This window comes from Marmota flaviventris, chromosome 5 (genome assembly GCF_047511675.1).
Source record: "Marmota flaviventris isolate mMarFla1 chromosome 5, mMarFla1.hap1, whole genome shotgun sequence".
NCBI classification, from domain to species: domain Eukaryota; kingdom Metazoa; phylum Chordata; class Mammalia; order Rodentia; family Sciuridae; genus Marmota; species Marmota flaviventris.
This window is the reverse complement of record NC_092502.1, coordinates 8,926,129-8,944,431: the sequence shown is the minus strand read 5'-3', so window position 1 is coordinate 8,944,431 and position 18,303 is coordinate 8,926,129. Positions and strand designations below refer to the sequence as shown.

General features: G+C 52.1%; 1 protein-coding gene across 1 annotated transcript in view; it reads left to right on the top strand.

Annotated features, from left to right (window-relative positions):
• The window catches only part of Nsg2 (neuronal vesicle trafficking associated 2), a 49,872-nt gene that overhangs the window by 7,807 nt on the left and 23,762 nt on the right, over nt 1-18,303 (top strand). Inside the window, exon 2 of the mRNA XM_027938768.2 lies at nt 7,177-7,260. Within this exon, the coding sequence (XP_027794569.1) occupies nt 7,177-7,260 (84 nt within the window). The remainder of the gene's footprint in view (nt 1-7,176; nt 7,261-18,303) is intronic.

The following is an 18,303-nucleotide window of genomic DNA, read 5'->3' as shown; positions in this document are numbered from 1 at the left end:
CCTATAGTTCTCATTTTTTTTTAACCATGAACTTGTATCAGGTTTTTGTTTCAACCCCTGTCCCCATTTTACAGATGGTGAAACAGACTGGGAGAGCTTGGTGTTGCTTGCTCTCTTTTACACTGTCCACCATGGAATGGGCCAGTGTCCATGCATGTACAGGGAGGCATTCTGGCAGCATAGTTTGACTTCAGATACTAACCCTACCAACTGTTTGCTGTGTGACCTTGGGCAAGTTTACTAACCACTCTGAGTCTCCTTTTCCTCATGAGAATAACATTTTCATCTAAGAATTGCTTTAAGGATAAAACGAAAGCAATGCCTGCCAAATGTTCATCACAGTAAATGCTTAATGCAAAGCTGTTACTATTGTTGATGTTATTATCAGTGTTATTATCATCATCAATTCAGTCCTAAGATGAAGTCTTCTCTTCCTGGAGAGCATAGAGCTAGCTCCAGGCAGCAAGAGGGAGTGGGCTATGAAGTACCCTGGGCCATGAAGTACCCTGGGCCTCTGGACCACGGACGACCCTGAGAGAGTCCCTCATCTTGCCCTGTACTTTCATTGCCATAGAATTGAGCCATAGACTTCTTGGGGCAGATGGTCCATTTGCGGCCACGCTGGCCAAGCTTTCATTTGGCTTCTGAGAAAGCCAAGCCCAGCAAGGGAGAGGCTTGATCCCGTGGAGGCCGCCTGGACTGGGAGCTGCAGGTTCCTGTGAGCAGCCTGCTTTTGACTCAGTCCCTCCCGTGGCCTGTGCCACACCCCTCCCCGTCTCTGGGCTCCGTGTGTCCCTGACTGTGAGTTGGCGGGGCTGGGGGGGTGACCTTGCCGAGGCCAAGGTCCTTTGTGTGCCAACATTGTGCCTGCGTTTCCTGCTCAGTAGCAAGCTCCAGGGGCCAGGGAAAGACTCAACCCACAGAGAGAGCGGGGCTGAGGGGCGAGGGCAGGACGTGGGGAGTGCCCGAGGGGACCGAAACCATCTGGGCAACTCGCCTCTCTCTTCTGAGATAAGACGGTTGCTCCCCACATCCCACAGCGTGAGTGGGGACCCTGTCGAGCCCAGGCCCCGCAGGTCAGCGCACAGGTGTGAGCGGGCACTTGGAGCTGACCTCAGGTTCAAGTCTGGACCCTGCCTCCTAGTGGCCGCGTGAGGGTCATCTCTGCTCTCAGATGCTGGTTCCTCGTTGGCACAGTGGGTGTGATGACCACCGTTCCCCACGGAGTGAGTGCGAGGGCTCGCTGGTCTACAGGATGTGACGCTTTGGCCCCTGGCCAGGCACCTGGTGTCTAAGGCCCTGCGCTTGCACACCCGCTGCACCCGTTACCAGTCGGTCCATCCTGAGGAGGTGACTGACGTCGCCAGGACAATGGGAAGAAGAACGTGATTTCAGATGAGAGACCTCAGGATCAGAGGACGTGCTCCTGGAAGTCTTGAGAATAAAGTGAATCCTCTCGGGTGGGCAGCCCGGCGTGGTGGGTGCTCAGCGGCCGGTGGCGCCTTGTCCTGCCCTGAACCTCTCTCTGCAGCAGGGAGGAGCTGAGGCCATGGCGTGGATCTATTTTTGGCCAGTGCAAGTCCAGCTCCAGCTCTTAAAAACACAATCTGGCCCCTTGTCAGCACTTCGACACTTTTATTTATCGTCCCTGCCAATCCCAGGGCCTCTCCACGTGGGGACCTCTTCATTATTGATAATCCCGGGAAGTAGTATTTTAAATTTTTATGATCTGTACTTTGCGCCATCTGAGCCACCCGGTGTCATTAGCCTTGCCAGAGGGGGGGGGGTGCAGCCAGATGAGGGTCCTTCTGGGGTGAATGATTCATCCCCTTTAACACAACACCAATGACGTTAAATCACGCTCCTCCCATTAGCAGCCGACAGGACAATGGGGAGCCAAAGGGTAAATATGAACAGAAACCAGGTTGTTCCTTGGCCCCCACACAGTGATGTGGAAACCTGGGGTTTCGTTTTCCAAATACCTAAAACCAGGCTTCCAGTAATAAAACGACCAGGGAGGATGTTCCCTCTTCTCTCCCCACCCCCACCCCACCCCTGCTCATTTCTGTCATAAATCAAGGAGCTCACGGCTCTGTTTTGTTCCATCTTTTTTTGCTTTGTTTTTATTTTTTACTGCGGGGGGAAAATATAAATGCCCAGCATAAAGCCTTTCTTAGCATTTTTTTTTTCTTTTGTCTCTCTCTTTGCTTATGCAAGCTGATTCCTCCAAGGTACAATGGATAACGATGGGTTAACGTTTCTTATGTTTTCCACTTTATGGTGCAGTTTTTTTTTTCTTCTGTATCTTTATATAAAGAAGGTAAGTGTTCCTGGCCTCACTCCATAGGGACAAAGCACCAAGCTCCATGCAAACCCTGATAGCTGGTGGATTCCAGCAAATTCACAGGACTGTACTCCCTGTTCCTGGCCCCCATCTGGGGACTCTCCATGGTGCTTGAGCCGTCTCTGCCGGATGCGCACCTGAACCCATTCCCTGGTTTTTCCTTCTGTACCCCTCACCCCCATGAATCCTCAGGGTGCTTACACTGGGTTCAGGGCCTCTGGGCGGCCTCTGGCTTCAGCTGTCACTCCCTCCCCTTGCTGCCCGGGTCCCTGGTGGATCAGAGCTGCGTCTGTGGTGCACCCACCCTGCTCAGCCTTCCAGGTGTCTCTGAAGGTTTGTGACAATCGTAGTCCCTTGGCTGGAAAGAGCTCCGACCGGGGTTGGAGAGGTGTGAGTGGAGACCAGGAAGCTGACCCGCGCCAAGGTGCTCGGAGGGATGAGCGGGGCCCTGGGCTGAGGGAGGCAGGGTGGCCGGGCACATGGGCGTCTCAGGAGGAAGTTCTGATGAGAACTGGGAACTCCAAGGGAGAGATCACGAGAGAGTTCTGTCCTTCATTTGGTTAGACAACGGCATGATCCTGCTGCCATGGTCTGAGCTGAGCCTTCGGTAGGCGTGAAACCTGAGGCAAGGCTGTTGGGGATCGTGGTCAGGGCCCGAGAACTCGACTGTGGCCGTGGTGATTTTAGGTGCATGGATCCCAGGGCAGATGTCCAGTAGGGAAAACTGAGTGCTGGGTGGGATCTGAGTGCTGACATACGGCTGAGTCACGGACAGCAAGATGGACAGGGCAGTGACGGAGTGGTGAGAACCTCAGAGGGGGCTTGTAGGACAGGAGAGTGGCCGTGGCCGAGCCCTGATCAATCCAGATGTTGAGAGATCAGGTGGAGGGCCTGAGGAGGCCTGTCAGCGTGGTAGGAGGGGAACCCAGAGAAAGATTGCCGCGGACCCGAAGGAAGGGAAGGTCTCACGGAAGAGGGGAAACAGGCCTGTCCACTACAGATGCTTCTTGACTCACATGGGGCTGTGTCCCTTTAACCCACTGTAAGTTGAAAATATAAGTCAGACATATAAGCCACTTGACCTGCCAGACACCAAAGCTTAGCAGCACAGTACGCTGCAGGGTACGACTGTCTCCCCTCCTCCGCCGGTGGCTGAAAGGGAGCTTTGGCTAGCTGCCACGGTCCAGCATAGAGTGTCTGATAGTGTTCTGTTGGCTTAGGAAAGAATCAAAATTCAAAATTTGAGGTGCGGTCTCTAGTGAATGTGTGCCTCACTTCCACACACTCCTCAGTGAGTGACCGATGGCCCGTCAGGCCAACGTAAGTGGGAGACGATCTGTCCTGCAGAAACGCAGAGAGGATGAGGGTAGGCACTGTCCATTCTGCCCCAGCAAGTGGGCCTTGGGAATGGTGCTGGGTCTCTATGGGGCTAACACTTCTGCAGGGGCAAAGGGGAAGCCCTGCACAGGGGCTGGGTTGCTCCTGGGGCGGGTGTGCTTAGGTAGAAAGGAGCAATGACCAGGACTCACATGACTTAAGGCAACCCCCCCCACCCCCCACCCCAGTCCCGGGGCCTGTGTTTGGGATCTTTGGTTTTAGAAGTGACAAGCTAAAGTCAAAAGAAGTGTTTTCTTTAGAAAGTCACTCAGATCATAAGCAGCATTTCATAAAAGTTTTGGGAAAAGCCAGATGTGGATTAAAAGAGAGGATTATGGCCCTAACCCTGTAGCCCCTAGAGCGAATGGTGAAGGGCATGTGACGCCATTTAAGGTGCACACTTATATACATAGTTATAAGCTGCTAATAGTGAAATGACACAGTGTATATGTACCTTGGTGTCTGATTTCTTCTGTGTAATGCAATGTCCGTGAGGCTCACCCGTGTGCATGTGGGATTGCTGAGTGGTGTTCCCGTTTTATGAATAAAGTCAACGTCGCCATCCTCCTGCCAACGGACATTTGAGTTGTTCCCACTTTGGGGCTTTTATGAGCAAAGCTTCACCAAATACTCCTGGGCACATAGTTCAGTAGATCTGCTGTAGTTTTTTGAGCTGACTTTTTTTGCTGACACCTCGGAAACCTATTGATTTTGGTATACTTATTTAGTATTTGGCGATCCTACTGGATTCTAATAGCTTTTCAGTTGATTTTCTTGGGTTTTCTTGGAACACATTTGTATCAGATAGAAAGCTTTTAGTCTCAAGTAATAGAAAAACCCAATCCAAATTGGACCAAATCCCAATGAGTATGTGTTTGCTCCCAAAACTGTAGAGCTTGGCACGGGGCTGGCTTCAGGCAAGGTGTGGTCCAGCAGGCAGATGGTACCAGGGCCCATGTCCACTCTGGGTTTCCCCTCAGCTCTGCCCTCCCTCCCGTGCTGCCTTTGTCCTCCTCCTGGTCCCTTTAGAGCTCTTGTCCAGAGGTAAATTTCACAAGTAGCAACGATTGCTACAGCAGTTGCAGAACAGGCCTCCCTACACCATTCAAAGGAAAGCACATTCGGAATGTAGATCTGACTTGGTCCCCAGTCAATGCTGCCCATCTCATTGGTCAAATCAGACAACATGCCAATGTCTGAGCCAACGAAACGGCCTGGTTATTGGGGCAGCACTCCCTGATTGGCTCAGCCCAACGAGGCTCATCCTCGAGATATTCCCAGAGAGGCGAAACTCCCACAAACCCCTTGGCTGCCGCACAGTAGGACAGCAGGGAATTGATGAAGGAGTGGCAGGGAGCTTTGGATCGGAGAACATGGGTGCTAGAGAAGCACCTCCGAGTGGTTATCATTGCGACAATCAGGGTGATCCTGCCTGCGGTTCTTATCCATTGTCCCATCCCAACATCGACGGTCTTGGTCCAGCCTTCCGACTCCCCGCGTTGGCAGGACACGGGGTCCTTCAACTCTCACAGATGATGGAAACAGCTGTGCGCTTTCTGGAAAGCTCTGGGAGGGACGCTGGTATAGCCGGGGGCGGTGGGAGGGTTCCTCAATGGCTGATGTGGGCCATGGAGATGCTGGAGCCAGCCTAATGGCTGGGTTGGATGGGAAGGGGGCACTGAGAGGTGGCTGAGCTGCGCTTGGCGTTGCAAGAGGGTGGTGGTCTTCTAGTGCTGTGTGACTCGTTCCGGTTTTATTGCAGCCAGCACCCAAGTGTGGCCTTTCAAGGTCATAGGTCAGGAGTCCAAGTGCTCCTAAGCTGGGTCCTTGCCCCACTGGGGCCTCCGGGTGTGACGCTGAGGTGTGGCTGGGCTGCGTGCTTGCCCACTCTCGGTCCTCTTCCAGGCCCTTTTGAGTCATTGGCAGGATTCGTTCCTCCTTTCCCCAGAAGCCCTCCTCGGACGGTGCCTGCACCACGTTCCTTTTATAAAAAAAGCCAAAGTTCTGGTTTTGTTATTGGGAGGAGACTGTGAAGAGAGTTGGGCCCAGAGGACAAGAAATCTAAAGGGGCTCTGTGTGGGCTGGACCTCTCTGATTAACCCAGGCAGCACCCCACGTAGACGTCCAGGACACAGAAGTGTCCCCCACCTTCCTGTTGAGCGGCGCTGAGTTGATGGCACACCTCATGGACCCTAGAGAACATTCTTCAGACAAGAATGCTTTCTCCAGTCAATACATCTGACTGTTCAGGGAGAGTGGTGGGATTTTCAGTGAAAATCTGCTTATTTAAGCTATCATGAGAATTAAGGGTGAATTTGGTTAGCAGATTATTTCTTTTAGCTGTGTGGCTGAGGACAAGTGACTTGGCATCTCTGAGCTTCAGTGTCCTTATCAGGAGAATGGGAGCAGCGGTGGTAGTTAGGCAAGGTACATGAAGTTCTCGCATATAACTAAATGGTTTTAAATATCAACCCTTTTCTTTTCACTTAACTCTCAAAGGAATCTCATTACATAGGGATATGGTTAGGGTGATGATTCTTGTGCATATTTTCAGGTAAGAGCCTGAGGCTCTGTTTCCGTGTCCCTCACTGTGCCACAGCACCTGGCAACAGTTACTGATTACCTGTCAGGTCCCCTTTCCTTCCATGGCCTGCGCTGTGGGATGGAGTTCCATAAATGTCTTGTCAGGTTGACAGCATATCTTGGTAACAGATGAACTATCCCTGCAAAAACAGTCAAGACTTCAGAAAAATAAGAAGATACAATAGATTGAGCATGCATCTATATTTTTTCTTTTGGCAAGTCCCCAAATCAAATTGGAATTAAGAATGTGTGCCAAGGTTCAGGGGTAGAATGTCCATCAGAACTTGTTTACACAACCCAAACTTTGGAAAAACCTTGATGGTCAACAGTTAAAGGCCAATTGTGATCTACATATGTAGTAAAATATTAAAAGGCACGCTGAAGGTTTGGGGGTGTAGCTCAGTGGTAGAGAGCTTGCTTAGCCTGTGCTTGGCCCTGGGCTCCTTCCCCAGCACTGAAAAAAAAAAAAAAAAAGAAAGAAAAGAAATTGTACATTTTTCTACACTGGAAAACTAGGAAAAAGCTACAGTGTTGCCTGATAAAAGCAGATTATAAGATAGATCATGAAGTATGACTCATTTCACAAAAGCAGGATACATGTTTTCATAGGTAGCAAATGTGTTTGATCTATGCACACACACACACACACACACACACACATACAGAGAAACACCTGGAATGATACCACCAAACCTCTCCCCCGTGTGGCGATGGGGAAATGTGGGTGATTGGAATGTTCTCTTGTGTGCGTTTGGGAGGGAAGGTTCTCCATTTCCCGATCTTATGCATGGATAATAAACCCTAGTTACTAGGAAGGGGGCGGGGAAGGAACCCCGTGATCTCTGGGTGCTAATGCCGGCTGCTCATTGCAGGTGATCGTGAAGACCAGAACGGAGTATCAGCCGGAACAGAAGAACAAAGGGAAGTTCCGGGTGCCGAAGATCGCTGAGTTCACGGTCAGTGTCTCAGGGTGTCCGGGTAACGGGCAGGGTGGCTGCAGCCTGCTCAGCATGCTGTGGTGGAGCAGGTACCCCTGCCCCACGGGAAAGGGACAGGCCACCTCTGAGGACTTCTCAAAGCCACACCGGCTCCAGCATGGTGCCCAATGGAAGGGCAGGGGCCTCCTGGGGCCTTGTATTCCAGAAGGTTCTGATGCGCCTGAGAATTGGCAAGTGCCTCTTTGTTCCTGCCGATGTTCCTGTCCCCTTCTTCCTGCTCTTTCAGAGTCCTCAGGAAACATGGTGGAAACTCATCAAGTTTGTGGTTGCAACAAACGCAAAGAAAAAGGGTTCCTTGGTGGTAGAAACCCAGGGGTTGGTTGTCTAGTTCTTGGTGGAGGGTCCTACGAAGTTGCTGGCTGTGGGGAGTCACATCTCGGCCACGAGAGATGCAGGGAAGTCGCATCTCGGGCCACAAAGCCTGGAGAATTGCAGGGAAGCCCTGTAGGTGGGTCACTTGGGAGCTGAGCCATTGGAGTGTGTGGGGGAGTGGCTGCTCATGCCAAGGCCCTGCAGCTGGAGGGGGACTAGCCCAGAACCATAAGGACAGTGGGGCGGGGCTCTGGAGAGGTTGGGGGCAGGGAGGGGTGCGGCAGGAAGGGGGCAGAACACAGGGCTCCTTGCAGGCCGCAAGGAGGGATCATCCATAGGAAGCCACTGAAGAATGTCCGAAAGGCGAGGGTTGACCAGATTTGAGTTTTAGAAAAAGCATGTGGTCTTGTATGTGGTTAATGGGGTACAGGGGCGAAAAGGAAAGTGGGGAGACAGCTGGGTTACTGCAGTTGTCCAAGTAGGAAGCACTCGTGGCTCAGACAAGGATGGTGAGTGAAGCGACAGATGCAGGCCCATGCACAGGACGGCGGGGAGGCGGCATCAGCCACGGAGGCAGCACAACTAGAGGCTCTGTGTGTGGACGTTGGAGCGGCTTGGTGGGGCTGGAGCCCTGTGTCGCTTTACATTGGCCGCGTCACATTATTAAACTCCTTATCACATGGAGACAGTAGTGGGGCTGCTGCAGGCTGCAATGTAGAGCACATGACTTGTACAGAAGATGGTGCACAGTAACAGGGGCTGTTTGTGTCAACTGGGACTGCAGGACAGGCAGGGCCGAGGGGGCTTTGAAAGTGAAAGCAGCCCTTGGTTAGTTATCTGAATGGGGGAGGGGGCAGAGAGGGTGCAGATGAACAGAACGGTCTGCTCCCACCTTTGACTATCTTTCTCTGTGCTAAATCTATGTTAGAGCTGCTGGGTGTGTGACCCTGGGTGGAAATGCCATCCAGCTCCTGCAAGGTGGGACTCTATAAATGCCAGCTCCCTTTTTGAAAGCAGGGGCTGCTCTTTTACTATGCCTTCAGTGTCTGCCACACAATGTGGACCTGGCGGCTGTGGCAGCCACATCAATGTTAGCAGCTCAATTCACAATAGCTAAGCTATGGAACCAATCACCATCAACAGATGAATGGATAAAGAAATTGTGGTATGTATACACAATGGAATATTACTCAGCCATAAAAAATGACTTTATGGCATTTGCCAGTAAATGGATGGATCTGGAGACTATCATGCTAATTGAAATAAGCCAATCCAAAAAAAAAAAACAAAAACAAAAACAAAACAAAAAACAACAACAAAAAAAACCCAAATGTTAAATGTTATCCTTGATGTGTGGATGTTAACACAAAAAAGTAGGGGAAGGGATTAGATAAGGGGGAATGAAAGGAAGGGAGGAGGGATAGGGATAGAAAAGACAGTGGAATGACTCTGACATAACTCTCCTCTGTACATATGAACACACCACAGTGAATCTCACCATCATGTATAAGATAAATTCCATGTTTTTATAAATATGTCAACATAGACTCTGTAGTCATATATAACTAAAAAGAACAAATTAAAAAATAAGTGAAGATTTAAAAAAAAAATTCCCCTGTGAATCCGGGCATATTTCCCATGGCCCCTGCTGCCAGGATAAGTCAACTGAGTCCCCGGCCTGGTGCACACATGCAGGCATCGAGAAGCCCCAGCGCCCCTGCAGCTCCATGCTCATTCCTGCAGGTGTGTCCTTATTCCTGCAGGTGACTGTGGGCAGCTGGGGTCAGACACGGTCCGATGGGCTGTCATGGCACCACAGTGCTTGTGCTTAGTGATGCTTGTTTTAGTTAGGAGTGGCCCCAAAGTGCAAGAGCCCCGGGGCTGGCAGGCAGCCAGCAGATAGCCAACCTGCCATAAAGTGAGAATATGAAAGTCCTTGGTTTAGAACGGGAAGAAAAGGGTCATATGGTGTGGGGCTGAGATCTGCAGGATGTTGCTGTTGTTAATCCCCGTGTTGAACTGACGGACCACACCATACCATAGGTGTGCGTTATAGGGAAAATTACAGTTCAAAATTGGGTGCGGTACTCTCTGAGGTCTTAGGCCTCCACTGGGAGTCCATCTCCCCTGGATAAGGGGGACAACTGTAGTTCCTCTTCCCAAAGGGGAGGTAGGGCTCAAAGAGTGGAGGTGACTGCTCACCTGGCTGCCCAGCGCCAGGGCAGTGTCCAGGGCTGGTGCCTGGCCTTTCCCTTGGACTGGCCACTGCAGCAGACATGTTAGAACAGGAGTGAGTCAGCTGAGACGTGGGGAGCAAGTTGCTCAGGGGCCGAGGACTGGAAGTGCCCGCGCACTTGAGCTCAGTCAGCCTTGGAGGTGTAGAGAAGGGGCCGTCTCTGCGTCAGGGCAGCCCTTGGCTAGGCACAGGTGGAGGAGGGAGGGCTAGGCGCGGGTGGAGGAGGGCCCTGCAGTCTGGAACAGGAAGAGGGGATGAAGAGGATTCTCCTTTGCTCATGTGAAGCTTCCAGCATTGATTAGCCTGTCCCCTCCCCCCACTTTCTTCCGGAAAGTTCCCCCTGGGTTTTGTGGAAGATGTTTGTGGCTGGAGGGTGGAGGCAGGAGTGGGGAGGAGGCTGGGGGTGATTAAGAAGAGCCTGAGGGTCTCAGCTGAGTCAGCGCTCCCAGGCCCCAGGACCCAGGTGGGCTGTGGCGGACGATTCACAGAACTGACTTCTGGTTGCAGAAAGCACAGGGCACTCCCTGTGTTTGTTGCATCTGACTGGGCCTGGGGACGTCCTTCCACCAAGGCAGTCCTTTTCACAAAGGTAACACTGAGAATAAAGTGCCTGGAGGTCCAGGGAAGGTCTGGGGGTGGGTGGGCCGCCCTTGGGGGCAACTAATGGTCTGGGCTAAGGATGGAGATTCACCTGGAGAAGCGTCTGGAAGAGGGTGGGCTTCACAGTGCTGGCCAACAGTGCAGGATCCTTCTCTAGGATATACTGCCAGGGTTCAGGGGACCCTAGGAAGGACCAGGGTGCACCCCCCTACCACTGCAGTCCCTTCACAAAGGTGGGACAGTGTGTCACTTTGAATTTCAAAATTGACCTGGAGAGAGCAGTTTATAAGCAGTTACACTGAGGGTGGGGGCCGAAGAGAGCAGAATGGGCAGAGGTGAAGTGTGGGAAATCGACTAAAAGAATCGACAGGGATTGTTGTCACTTCTAAAACCAAGGAGGGTCTTAGAGTCCTTGTGAAAGGCCAGAGGCCTGCAGTGTCTTCAGCAGGCCAGCCTCAGCCAAAGGGAGGGCACCTGGAACCCTGGAGCTGGCTCCCTAAAGGCCAGTTTGGCTGTGGGGTGCTGGTGCTATGGAAGCCGCTGGACGGAGAAGTGCGAGCCGTGCGGGCACTGGGCCTGGTCACCCTGCCTGCGGGCACAGGTGCAGGTGCAGGTGCTGGGGGCTGTTGTGCAGCGATGGTCCTGAGGAAGACACTGGTGGTGGGGAACGTGCTGCTGCCATGCAGGATGTGGGTTCCGCCAGGGCTGCTGCTCCTGGGGAGCAGGTTGGTGCTGTGGAGGGGGCTGGCCCTGCAGGGGACCCGCAGCGGGGAGAACTCCGGTGCTGTGGAGAGTGTTGATGCAACAGAGGAGGTGATTGTATGCAAGGTGGTGGTGCTTTAGAAGGTTCTGGATTTATGGAGGCTACTAGTTAGGGAGGTGCTGGGCCGTGGAGGGTGCTGCTGCTGTGGAGGGTGCTGGGCTGTGGAGGGTGCTGCTTGTCTGCCGCGCTCCAGGTCGGCTTGTTCGGGGCTGGTCCTCCAGTGGGAGCTGCATGCTGCCGTCAGAAGCCATTGTGCCAATGGCTGACTTTCTGGAAACACCTGGGGCTGGGCTCACCTGAGGATCTCAGGCGATGACCTTTTCCTCTTTAACTTAGTGACCTCGGGAAAGCCCTTCACCCCCTGACCTGACTCACGGTCCTCAACAGCAGGCCGCGGTCTTGCGGTAACCAACAGTCCTGGTGCACTCTGAGGGCTTAATGAATGATCATTTATCATTTCCTTCCTGTTTTTATCCCTTTTCTTTCTCTTGGGTTTTTAGCTTCCTGCCTAATTGGCTGGATTTGTCTGTTGGCTGGGCTCCGAGCTCCCTGCCCTGACCTTCCCATGGGACATGACTTGGAAAACCTGGAGAACTGTTGGAGGTTGTAGCGAGTTCAGGGTCCACAGGTGGCCCCTGCTTCTTAGCAGGGACCCCGGGGCCATGTCTTTGCCTACTATAAGCGTAGTCTATATTTTTGTGGGCCATTTTTCTACACATATCATGTGTTAAAGATGCTTTCCCACCACTCTTCGTCCTGATAATCCTCTTGTGAACTGGATACTCTCATCATCCCTGTTTTGCAGGTGAGGAAATGGGTGCTCAGGGATGTGAAGTGGTCTTCCCAAGCCTGCTCAACCAAGAAGTGAGAGAGCAAAACAGGGACCCACCTCCCTGGCTCCACACTCCCTACTCTCTGCCAGGCCTCAGTGCCACCGGCTATTGCACTTTATCAGGCCATTTTTCCTTCTTTGTGTTGGCATTTGCCCTGGGTGTGGCTCGGTGCCTGCTGCTGGGACACACAAGGTGGCCATATCCCTGCTCTCAAGGAGCTCACCAGAGTGCGGGACAGACGAGGAATGCTCTGGCCATTTTCTCAGCTGTCCCCTCTTCTGGGGCCCCTCTGCTGCCCTTTTCCCCTAGTTCAGGGCCCCCCCCTGGGCTTAGTGAGGTCACCTGAGTGTCTCCATTTCAGCTTTGCTCTCCTGGCTGCCCCTACATCAGCAGCCTCCTTCATCTCAGATCCAGGGAGACGCCTGGCCTTCTTCTGTGTCCCCTGTTCCCAGGACAGGACCCGGCATGGAGTGGTGGTGGGTGTTTCACGGGGGGCCCAGTCTTTTGGGATGGGTGCAGTATTCCTTCCTGACCACAGAGCTGATTCAGGGCTTAGAAGTCTGGCTCCTTGGCTGCGGCCTGGGCGGGCCCAGATGGGAGGTTGATGGGGCAGGGGGTGGGGATGCCCACAGACCAGCCCAGAGCCAGGTCAGTGGGGGAGGCCAGACCCAGGATCACCAATCCAAGGGGAGCGGAACCCACCTCTTCTCTCAGTTAAATGCACACCCAGAAAGAGTGAGGTGGGGGAGCCCTGGAAGGGAGGGGCCTGATTTTTTTGAATAACAACAACAACAACAAAAACCCTGGCATTTGTGGGCTCTTATCAAAATCAATCACCTACAAGAAGCGAAACATAAATGAAACAGAACCTCCCCAGTTGACATGTCAGGCCTAACACTATAGAGTGTTGGTTTTAAAAGCCATTTCATCCAGGCACCGATCCATCCACTCTTTGGACCTCTGTGCTGGGCCCCAGCTGTGACTGGCACTTTCTGTGTGCCATCTGGCCAAGTGGCCTCAGTGCTGCAGGCTGGGGGTTACTGTCCCCCTTGTGGAGTTCAGCAGCCGTGGAACAGCCAAGTGGTGTCCCTGAGGCCACACCCAGAGGCTGTGGAGCAGGGACGTCCCCCCGGGCTCTGAGCACAGGTGCCTAGTGGAGCTGGGGCAGGGCAGCTGCATGCAGCTGGGGGCGAGCAGAGCCCAGCCACAGACGAGCAGCTCCTCAGGCATCTGCAGAGCGACTCACCGCCCCTGTTCCTTCTCATTCTGCAGGAAGGTAAGGCCAAGGGATGGGTTTGGGCAGTCGGCCGCGGGTCTCAGGCTCGCTCCCGTTTCCTCCAACACCAACGGGGCACAGGTGTGGGGAAACAGACCCGGCTTCAGTGCGGACTGAGTCCAGCCCCTCCCTCCCGAGGGTCTCCAGTGGCTGTCCCTCTACTCACGCTCTTGGTCTAGGCTGACGGTGTCACCTGTCCAACCTCCTCCCTGGTCCTTGGCCTCCTTTCTCCGTCCCTCCATGGCCCCAGAGGAGGAGACTTTGCAAAGCTTGGCTCCCACCTTGGCTCCCACCCAGGCTGAGAATCCTGCCTGTTTCTGTTGCTCCTGCAGGTCCCCTGCCCTCCCCAGAGCATTCACCTGTCCCTCCTGACACGGCCATTTGTGCTTCCCTGCCTTGTCCCTTCTGTCCCTTTAGGAGGGAAACCTTGGCTGCTCTGGCCGCCAGGCCACCTCCCCACTCATCCTTCAATGCCAGGCCCAAAGGGCGCCGGCTGGCCCATGTGAAGCCCGTCCACCCCCCTCAATTCCGGCACCAGTTGCAACGTTGGGCTCCTCCAGTCCCTGCTGGGGCCACCACTGACGGGACCCTAAGCTCATGGAGGCAGGACTGGTGGCTCTTCTTTGCACCCAGGTGCCCAGCCAGTGCCTCAGCAGGACTGGCACTAAAAGATGTCTTTAGGAACAAAGGAAGGAAGGGGTGAGTGAGCTAATTAAGGAGCTGCGCCGACCAGGAAAGGCCACAGCGCTGGCCCGGAGGCTTGTTTACAGCCAGGCCTCTGTTTCCTCCTCGGCTTCCTGCCGATGACACCTTCTCGTGAGTGCCATCTTCCGGACCCCACTTCCTCCTGGGATGAGACCTCATTATGGCTCTGCCATTTCTTCCACCGGTTTCTCATCCAATCTCCAGGGTTGTCGGCCATCAGAGGGCTTCTCATATTTGCTGACAGCAGCATCTAGAGACAAGAGCTCTGACTTTATTATCTGTTGTCTTGGTTTTTATTGCTCTCCTTTTTTTTTTTTATTTTGAGGAACATTTTTAGGCAAGTTATTAAAAACCCTGCCTGCTGGGCGAGGAGCAAGCCATTAGCTGGCGTAGGAAGAATTTGCACACAAGCACTTGAAGAAAGGCCGCAGAGGCATTTAATTTTTATTATTTCATTTCTGGCTAGAGTTTATTGAAAATCAGAGCAAAGATGCTGCCCTGGTTTTGGCTGGACGCTTTCTTCTGGCCTGAAGGCTGTGCTCTTAGAGTGACCTTCAAGAGCACATATTGCTATTAATTGATAGTGGAAAAGAAAATGTGGCTTATTATTATTCTTAACAAAATATTTCCCAGAGGGAGAAAATAGACATGCTGCTCTCTAGGGAAGAGCAGACTCAGGGGTCAGATGAAGGCTGGGAGGGTCAATGACTCCAAGGGCAACTGACGGGGCGGATTCTACTGCTGGCTTCTCATTGTCATGGATGCAAACCAACCTGGCTAAGTCAATGATGCCAGCTGTCAGACTTGTTGGGAGATCAGAGTCAGCCACAGTGGGAGAGAAAGACCACCCTGCAACTGCTCCTGCCAGGGCATCGCTGTGCAGAAGGTAGGGTATGAAAAGGGGAGACACACGGGCTGGGTTTACACGGTGGGTCTATGTGAACCGAAGCCAATCATTTCCGCCTTCTGAGTCTGTTTTCCAGTCTGTGAAGTGGGAGAATGATGTCTCCATCACAGGCTCGTGGTGAGGCCCAGGTGAGACAATAGGAATTAACTCTCTTGGGCCATAGTGGTCATAAATGTGAGCTTCCCTTTGTCATCACATGGTAGTGTCCTTCCTGGGGCGTGGGTCATCCTACCGGATGAAGTGCCCCCGCCATGGTGGGTCTCTGTGGGAAGCCACACCTGGTCCCCGTGGGCCTGCCATCCCCACTGATGCTGCCCCAGCTCAGCTGCTGCTCCCCTTTCCACGGGACCAGCTTGACTCACTCTCAATTTCTGTCCCATCCCCTTTACCTCTGATGAGCAAAATCAGAGTAGATCACCAGCTTGCTTTTTTTTGCTTGAGAAATCTCCACGGCTCCTTCTTCCCTGGAGCCACTGGGTGGAATCCTTAGCACAGACGGCAGCTCTCCCAGGTCACCCTTGCTGTAGCTCCTGCTCCTCTGTCACAGACTGCCTGCAGGCCTGGGGCCCAGGGTTCTCATCGCCCTGCAAAGCTGCCTTCTGTACCTTCGGCTCTTTACCACTCAGTCTCTTCTACCTCTATTTCCATCCTGTTTTCTGCCCGTGACACAGTTCAGGTCTCATTTCCTGCTGGAACTTGTCCTCAAGGAGAATTAAGGGATCCTGGGGACATCCCAGCATGTCCCTCAGATTCTATACGTCTCAGCACCTTGCTGTGGGACCTCAACTTTTCTAGCTTCCCCCTCCAACCTGTCTGGGTTGGTTGCTGAAGGTAATGGTGAGGGAAGGGCTTCATAAGGGCAGCCCAGATCCTAGCTCATGGAAAGCGGAATAACATCTTAAGGTTATTGTTTATAATTAAGGAATAATAATAAGTTTCCATTTCACCCCTGATGTGCCACAGAGTTTGCTAGTTGCTTCCCACTTTGTCTTTAATGAACCTTATGAATAGGCTTTGCATCTAACGTGCGGATCAGGAGACTGAACATCAGAGAGGCTAGTAAAGGTGGTCAGGGTCACACAGTGTCAGGGGCAGTTGGAATTTCCTCTCCCAGAAGGCGTACGTCCAGGTGTTCACATGCAGATGCACACAAATGCACTCTTGGTCAACATTATTTTCTGAATTTGGAAACTCTGCCCCTTTGGGGAAGGGCCTAAATCAAACTATACTGAAAAGTGATAGCTAGAATACTAAAAATTTGCTGCACGTCCCCATATGCCAAGTATCGGGTTGTATTTTTCTCCTTTATTGTCTTTGAATTCTCCGTTTGGCCAAATCCTGAGAAGCATTGATCCAAAAGGAGAAAATAAGAAAACAGTTCCCAAGGGAGAAATGCCATTTTCCTCAAGCTTGCCACACGACCCACTTCATGATCCCAGGCACAGGAGGGAGGGCCGCTCCTGGCTCTCAGTTTCTGGGCCTCTGCTGCTGCAACGTGTGAGGACACTAAATATGATTTTTTGTGTGTGTGTGTTTTTGGTTTTATGGTGCTTATTCTCCTGGAGCTGTCGGAGGAAGACAGGCCCTAGCAGAGTGACTGCATGCGCAGCCCGTCATGTCACCACTGTGTTCTATAATTATAGGAAAACTGGTTGTCATAGCAACTGCCATGCAGGCCCAGCTTCCTCCTGAGGATGCCGACGAGCTACGCAGCTCTGTGACCCTGGCAGCGGGAGGACTTTCTTCTTTAGGGTGATCGCCATGAATTCATTCTAATTCTGAGCTCTGTTTTACTTGGCAGTGGGACAGGCCTGGGCTCAGATGGTTAGAGGCTCTGTAACCTTGGGCAAGTCATCTGATTTTAAGAGGCCTCAGTTTCCTTTTCTGCAAAACGGGGATACTAGTGGCATAATGCTTCTCCCCATGACGTGCCAGCACAATTTCTGGCTCGCAGTGGCCTCAGATGTGTATTAGACATTTTCTCTTACCTCTGAACACATGGAAAATGAAAATGTTGGGAGGAGAGAGTTATTATTATTTTTAGTAGCATTTGTGGCTTGAAAACCAGATTATTACACAGAAATTCTCAGCTGGATCATGTGTAGGGGGTGGGGGGGAGAGGACATAAGTAAATATTGAATTAGATGAAATTGACTTAAATTCAAATTTCTCTGTTTTTCCATTGCCTTTCTTGAAGCTAAAAATAAATCTCTGATCTCCGAATTCTCCAAACTGAGTAGGAGCAACCTGTTTTGGGCCTTGGTCTCTGGACCTCGGTTCTCCCATCTGTACAACGGGTGGTTGTGTGAGCTGATCTCCAGGGTCCTGTGGCCATGACATTTTAGGACAGTGGTTCTCAACCAGGGATGAGTTTGTCCCCTAGGGGCCCTTTGGAAACGCCTGAAGACAGGGTTGCTTGCCACAACTGTGGGTACCCTTGTGTCTGCTATTAGCACCCAGCAGTAGGTCAGGGAGGCTGTTGCACATCGTGTGAGGCACAGGACAGTCCTCCACAGCACAGAGTCATCCTGCCTCAACTGTCCATGGTGCAGGGCCGGGAAACCTCCGTCTAGAAGTTACCAGCATGTTTGTTGGGTCTGGAATCAGGAATCAGACCACAGTCGTGCCAGCAAGGTAAGCTAGATCTGTCCAGCATTTCAGTTTCTTACCCTTGCAATCTCCTGGAGGTTTGAAGCCTTAGGAAAACTGGTGAAGGTGAAGACCAAAAGACTTTGAAGGTGGTAGAAGGCTTAGTGAAAAATGGGGTGGCGGCAGGAGGCAGGAAAAACACACTCTTTTGTTCTTCTACCTTGGCTCTGCGTGACTTTAAACAGACCAAATATGATTGTTTCATGCTCAAGCAGAATGTACTGAATGCAATTTCAGGTCCATAAATAGCTTTATTACCTTTTCTATAGAGGCTGATAAAAATAGGTCTTGCATACATTTCAACTGCTTCCCTCATTTCCAGCTCCCGTCTGGGGTCTTGACATTCCTGACACAGCCAGAGCGTCTCTAAGTAAAATACAAAATAGGGCTGGGGATGTGGCTCAGTGGTGAGTGCCCCAGAGTTCAATCCCTGGAACCAAACACACAAACTAACAAACACCACACAAAGACAAACAAAGGCTCACACGTGATCACCTCCTTCTCCTGCTTGAGACTCATCTTTTAGGGTGAAATCTGAACAACTCAGTCTGGACCCTGAGGACAGAAACAGCCCTGATTCGGTTCTGTGGTCCCTGTGGGCTCTGAGGCTTTGAATAAGACAGTGGTTGGTAACTTTTTGTACTAGGGATTAAACCCATGGGCGCTTAACCTCAGATACACGTCCCTAGGCCTTTTTATTAATTTGTTTTTTATTTTGAG